Consider the following 7,284-nt stretch of genomic DNA (forward strand, 5'->3'; position numbering starts at 1 on the left):
ATCAAATTTTTTTTCAAAAAAATTACCAGTGGGGTAATTTTGAAATTTCTCTTAACTTTTGGGTCAAATTGTAAATAAGAAAAATATCTCTAGAAATTTTCTGAAATAATCTCTTCGGAGAATTTTCTCTCTACAACTTTCTCTTAAATTCAAGTGTGTATAAAATAATGACCCAAATCTCTTTTTATATGGGGACAGTTTAGAGAGTTCAACTATGATTAAACTTAATCACAATAATATTAAATTAATATAATATTTATCAAAATAAATATTAAATTAAATATTAAATATTAAATCTTATTAAAATAATAGAACGTTTATTTACAAGATAAACAATAAATTTAATTTAATATTAAGATAATCACTTTAATATTAAAGTAATAAAATACTATTAAGATAAGTATTAAATTAAATTAAATATTAAACTATTAAAATAATATATTATTTTTGAGATAGTTAATCTTAAATTAAATTCTCTGGTAGTGTCCAAGTCGGAGTATAACTCTTCCACTATTTAGCCATCGAAGACCAACCACTGCCAGCTCCGGAATGCCGCCATTGTAGCCACCGGCACTGTTGTGCCTGGTGATATAGGAGCAACACCTTTACGACACTCGAGCCGGTTCAGTTGCTGTCGATTTGGTCTAGGTTAGTGATGACCCGGCCGATCCAGTCTAACCACCGGTTGGACCATCGTTCTGGTTTCACATGCCTAGTCCGATTTGACCAGTTTTTGGGTCTTGGTCTTGGTTTTGGGCTCTCGGACCCAATTTTCGATCTCAGGTCCAAATTTTAAGTTCAATTATCCATTGGGCCAATTGTCTAACTTAAAAATTAATTTTCAAAATATCATATTAATTTTAATTAATTTAATTTTACTTGATTAAAATTAATTTTCCCAAAAATCACTTAGATTTTCCAAATTAATTTTCCAAGAAAATTCTTTAATGAAATTCTCTAGTTAAACAATTCTCATGACCACCTAATTTAATTCCACATAGAATAAATCGAGTCAATTAAATTATTTCCAAAGTAGTAGAATTTTCTTCTGATTCAAATGCAGCCCGATCGAGGTTTTGTTGAGCTAGAGGAGAGATCAATCAGACATATACAATTAGGCTCTAGTAATTGTAATTATGTCTAGAAGCATCGTTCTGATAATTCACAATTACTTAATCATAGAGTCAGTCCACAATAAATACCATGATTGAAAGCTCCTTATTGTATACTCTTTACAAAAGCAATTTATCCAATTACTTTGTCCAATGACCTCATCATGTGTATGTTACCCTCATATGATATCATTGATTCCTTTGAGCTAAATCCTTTTACTCAATACAATCCTATTTTATCTCATTGTCACCATTGTGTCTTCTTAATGATTAATATGACCACTGTTAACAAATGACTATGATAAATTGCTCATTTAAGAACAAGCAACTTGTGACCAAGTTTCATATTTATCAATCCATACAATGTCAATGAGATAGTATCATTAACTCTTTAATTGAGCTATGAATTCCATTATTGCTAGTAAAGCCATGCCATACACAAGTCATGTACCCAACATATTGGCTATGGGTTCGATCATCTTTAGAGTATAAGCCTTCACTTATATCAAAGTACATGAGTTGCATATGGATGGTCAGTGACTAATTTAGGATTTAGGTAAATCACACCATGAACGTCACAAATGAATTAATTCACAAATGGATTCAGAATTAATTCATCTTAGGTCCAGTCCAATGTATCATTCTACCAATGAATACATCTATGTCTCTACACGTGGAGTCAACTAGTCCGATGGCCAAGACTAGTCATCTCCCCAATTAGAATTATAGACGGCATAATATCCTTCTCGATATTTGAATCAAATGTTCACTTTAATTCTTTTACGGGACTACGGACTCATTTAGATTATCTAGTGAAGTAAGTTGTATTTCTCGTAATGTAAACTTTCTTACAATGCCACTTATCTTTAGATTTAATTTAGACAATCAATGAGCTAATATTTGCTTGTCACAATTTAGCTATGCATGCAAAATATGAAAGACAAAAAAATACAAAAAGCATGAAATACAAAAGACATAATAGTGAAATGTGAAATTAACTTTTTTTATTTATTCATCATTCAAACAATATTGGCACATTTCTCAACATAAATATGGATAGAGTTTAAATTCCTTAGGATTCTCATTGTGTAGATAGGAACTAATCTCAATCATTGATGTAATTCAATTTATACTGTTGGATCTGGAGGTCCTCAACTATAAATAGAAGTCTTCCCCTTCATTTGTAATCATCTCACTGTATTTCATTCTTGAGTTAAGGAATACTTTTGAGAGCATTTACTCAAACACTTAGTGTGCTATTCTTTTCTTGCAGCTTTTTTGTTCAAATTCAAGTCCCTTTGTCTTTTCGAGTTGTTGCCACTTTATTTCGGTGCCTTAGAGAAATTCCGTTGTGAATTCTCATTTTCAAGAGTAAGGTTGACTAAGGTGGATTTGATACAAAGAAATCGTCTAAAACCGCGCGATTTACCAAACTCAAGTTTTAGTTTCGTGACAATAGCTCACAGAGACTCTGAGAGGTCTTTAGAGATATTGATTGCTTCTAAGGTAGATTTTTAGGGGTTACCTTTTCATTTGTATATAAAGAAGGTAACCATTTAGCTCATGCCCTTGCAAAAGGGGGCATTGATCGTCCTTCGTCGTTTTCTTTTTGGTAGCAAGAATCGTCTTTAGTTGGCTAATGGCAGATTTGTAGTTTTGTATTTAGACACCTATTAGATTAATATATAGATCTTTTCTAGTGAGGAAAAAAAAACACTTGGTACATGCAAGAGTGAGTGGGATCAATTCTAACTTTTATAAAAGAAAATATAATTATTTATAAATTATATTAATATATAAATACTTTTTGATATAATCATATCTATTTTATGGTTTGAATATAATTTTATTCAGGCCGAATGTAATATTTAATAAATAAATTATTTTATATTTTTTATATAGAAGTTGCAGCAATTTTAATATTATATATTAAGATATTTATAATAATGGCCGTTAATAATATAATAAATATCAGCAGAAACTACGTACAAACAAATTAATATATATTTATATTATATTTTTCTCTACGTAAAATATCATTACTTATATGTAACTCACCTTTTCACTTTGTTGTGAAACCATTTTACTATTTTTTAATAGCATGTTCATAACAATATAAATAGTTTTTGATATGACATGATGGAAATAAATAAAAAAATTTAAAATAGTAATATGGCCCCCATATACATAAGCTCTTACCAATCAATTATTGGATGTTCATACCTAGTATTATTAAAGATTATAATTCCAATAATATTATTAATCATTAATATTACTTTTGTTTTCCATAAAGAATAATATATATTATTTTTGTTGAGATTCAAAACAAAAAAAAAAGTTGGATTAAAAATTAATATTAAATTGTATTAGTCAATATTATTATTTTAAAAATAGTAAAAGCTTGTGAAGTTGATATTGGCTCAATTTACGCATATGCTAGTATTATATCCTCTTCAAAATATTAGTTTTAAATTAATATCCCCTCCTTTATACCTTTTGAAAGATAGCATCAAGAAAGTACACAAGCCTATATATATATATATATAGGGTTGAAAAAGTTTGAATCCTAAACCTAGCTAATGGAGACAAAATGAAATGTAAAAGTTTTTACCCTCTAGGGTTTATGGAGATTAACCATAAAAAAGAGCTATATCTTCAAATTCAAATGCAAAGATGATAAAAGATTAAGCAGAGTTTCATACATACAAGCCTTAACCAATATATTCTTAAAAATGTGCATCATCAACGTTCTAATAAAGTTCTACAAGAAGAAGGACTTCTATACAAGATTTCAATATGTTGTATCCTAGAAAGCAAAATATTTTATCATTCTTTGCACCACTACATAACATACACAAACTATATGTATACAATATATGTATATTATAAATTAGAGTTTACCTATATCTGTGGCCCTTCAAGAGATGAAATTGAAGCCTGGTTCATCTAATAAAGTGTTTTCTATCTCTTCCCTAATACTCAAAATCTCAATCTTTACCCCCAATCCAAATGCTTCATCACTATTTGGCAACTTATCAGCACTAGGTTTCAAGCTACTATATGAAAATTTTGATTTTGAACAACTTATTTTAAGGGTATATATATAGATATATAGATGGAATAACTATGGAATACCCACTACCTGGATTTGAATTAAGAGTACCAATGGAGTCCTGGAAGTTGAAATGGAGGCCTATAAATCCCATCTCCCATTGACCCCATCATTGTTTCTTCTTGTTGTTGTTGTTGTAATGAAGGACTTTGTCGTAGCTGGCTAAGCAGAGTGGTAACAGAACCATTCCCATCCATCTTTTCCATGCTTCCATCATTGCTATCCCCATGAAATTTCTTGTTTGCTTGTGGCTCTGTTGACGTTTCATCGGTCCAAAACAGTGATGGGAGATTCCTTTTGAGTGGATTAACCATAGATTGAGACATTGAACTATTGTTGATCCCTTCATCACTATTATTCCCCATCATTCCATCAAACAAGCTATGTTCATGGTTTTCAAGCAGTGTGCCAAAACTTGTAGCAGTACCCTTTGATGCAAATTGAAACTTGGGGTTATTATGTTGGTTACCAATTGATATTGAAGGTTGTATTGAACCAAGCATGTCATCTATGGAGTCATCTTTATCCTGATCCAAAGGTCTATGTGTGTTGTTTTTCTTGTAGATTCGACATAGCACCCAATCATCGAGCTATAAAGAAAAAAAAATCTCATTTAACAAACAGATAGCTTGAAAAAAACCAAAAAGAAAGTGATTACTAAGATTACCCTTAATGAGTTTTTCTTGTTGCTAAAGTCATATCCAGGGGGCTTGTTGTTATTCTTATTATCAGCGAGCCTATATTCGTGCATAATCCAACTAGTTTTAATCCCTTTAGGTGGCTTCCCTCCATAGAAAACCAGTGCTTTCTTCACACCAACCTTTTGAGTCCCACCGGATGTTAATACCGGCTTATCGGTTCCGGTAGCTTTCCAATAACCCGAAGTCGCCGCCCTGTTTGGCCGAACTCCGTTCGGATACTTTCGGTCTCTGGGACTAAAAAAATACCATTCTTGCTCACCAAATGTCGCCTTTGCTGCAAAACCCTCAAAATCACTCAAATTCAAACATCATAATTATATTTTGAACAAATTTTTGCATACAAAGATTGGGTTTTTACCTGGTAACTCCCATGGATCAAACTTGTATAAATCAACCTCAGCAATGATCGCAACAGGCAAAGGAGCTGAGCTAGCCTTTTTCTTGAGATAGTGAACCACTAGTTCCTCATCCGTAGGGTGGAACCTGAACCCTGGTGGTAGGTTAGGCTGCTGCGAGCCAATCGAAGAGTCCGTGCTCTCCATTTATGAACCTTCAAATCTCTATATATGTATATGTATACGTATAATTCAGTGATGAAAATGAGAAGTTTTGGCTGGAAATACAGAAAGCTTTTGAGAGGAGAAGAAGAACATGATATGATAGGAAGCTTTTGTATTGAGAGGCTGGTAATTTAAATGGGGGGCAATAGGGAAGAAGACAAGACTAGGAATGGTGGGCCAGAGTTTATTACATCAAAGTTTGGCTTCTGTTACTAATTTATCCACCTAATACCGACAAAAACACGTGACGGTTTCAAGGGTAGGTTAGTCATTTAATTTTTTTTGCTAAAACCAATGTTTAACTTAGGCTCAATCCCATGCACAGCAAGCAGGTTGACAAAAGACTTGCAGTAGTTGGCAAGTACATTTATGTGAATTATCAGAGGTTGAACCATGAGTTTCTTGATGAAATGGTTGAGATGTTTTCATCTTCAATTAAGTTTTTTACTTCAAATCTTTTCTTATTTTCTAAATTAATAATTTAATATTTGGTGTACTATCAAATATATCAATGAAGTAGATGATCATAATTCATAATTTTGAAGATTTTATATTTTTTATACTAATACCGTAGATTTATGTGATGGCAGACGTATTTTCATCCATATTTTGTGGTTTTTTCATCCATATTTTGTCTAAAAATGGTTTAATTTTTTTTCTTTATTATGCTTAAATTTGATATTTAACTATTACATTTTAATTTTTAATATAATTTACTCATTACAATTTTATAATGTTATTAATTAGTCCAAATAGTTAATATATTTAAATCTTTTATTAAAATATTACGTGATTATATATAATTTTAAAAACCTAAGGGCCTCAAAGACTAATACGTGACTTTTTACTTCTTTTAGGTTTATCTTGCTTCTTATTCTTTTATTTTATATTATAAGACAATGGTAAGACATCGTTATAAATTAAGTTATTTTAATATCAATAAGCGTTAGGTGCAATGGTAAGACACATTTGCGAACAACATATTAGCGTGGTGGCAAGAATATTATATTGTAGGTATAAGAACTTGAGTTTGATCCCAAGCAATCCCATTTCCTACTCCCAATTATTTAAAAAAAAGGTAAGGCGCCTTTAGACTTCTCCAAAAGTGGGTAGCCGTTGGACTCAGTAGGCAGGTCGAGCTTAAACGAGTTTTTGCACCTCAGTCCTGCATCACCCAACCTAAATCTAGTTTAAATAATAAAAAATATTTTTTAACTTATAATTAATTATAAAAACATATATAAATAGCCACTAAACATATAAAAATATAACGAGATTTTTGAGAGAGTTGGGCTACCCAAAACGGGCTTGGGCTTGAAATGTTTTTGGAACCGAGCTTCAACCCAACTCAGCCCGACTCATGTACACCTTTAGGCACATTGCGCATTCAAAATGAGAATGTATATTTAAACTTTGAAAACGACGTTATTAATAGAAGTAGTCATAAAACTTGAATATGAATAGTAAAATAAATATAAAGATTTAAAAAATCATTTTAATTTATTTTTAATATTTAATAATATGTATGGAATCATATAATTACCACAACTGAGGATATTTGAGCCGAATGGAGGATGGAAACGTGTAATTCCCAAAAGAGGGAGTAATACGTGTGAGGTATGGAGTGGAGGGTGGGAACCACAACCCATACAAGGCAACAAAAAGATAATATGTTGATGGATATTTCTTATGGTGGGGTTTGGGTACAAAGCTATTTATTTTACGCTTAAGATACCATGCATTCCTTTTGGATTCTGCAAAGCAAATCCTATCACCCTCCAAAATAATAATAATAATAA

General features: G+C 31.3%; 1 protein-coding gene across 1 annotated transcript; it reads right to left on the reverse strand.

Moving 5' to 3' along the window:
- Nucleotides 1-3,811: 3,811 nt before the first annotated feature.
- LOC107952159 (NAC transcription factor 56) lies at nucleotides 3,812-5,604 on the reverse strand. The gene is made up of 3 exons (XM_016887439.2): nucleotides 5,284-5,604; nucleotides 4,892-5,199; nucleotides 3,812-4,814 (listed from the first exon to the last, which is right to left on the reverse strand). The coding sequence occupies exons 1-3, from the start codon at nucleotides 5,465-5,467 to the stop codon at nucleotides 4,266-4,268; spliced, it is 1,041 nt and encodes a 346-aa protein (XP_016742928.1). The 5' UTR covers nucleotides 5,468-5,604; the 3' UTR covers nucleotides 3,812-4,265.
- Nucleotides 5,605-7,284: the final 1,680 nt, after the last annotated feature.

Source organism: Gossypium hirsutum, chromosome A04 (assembly GCF_007990345.1).
Source record: "Gossypium hirsutum isolate 1008001.06 chromosome A04, Gossypium_hirsutum_v2.1, whole genome shotgun sequence".
Lineage (NCBI taxonomy): Eukaryota > Viridiplantae > Streptophyta > Magnoliopsida > Malvales > Malvaceae > Gossypium > Gossypium hirsutum.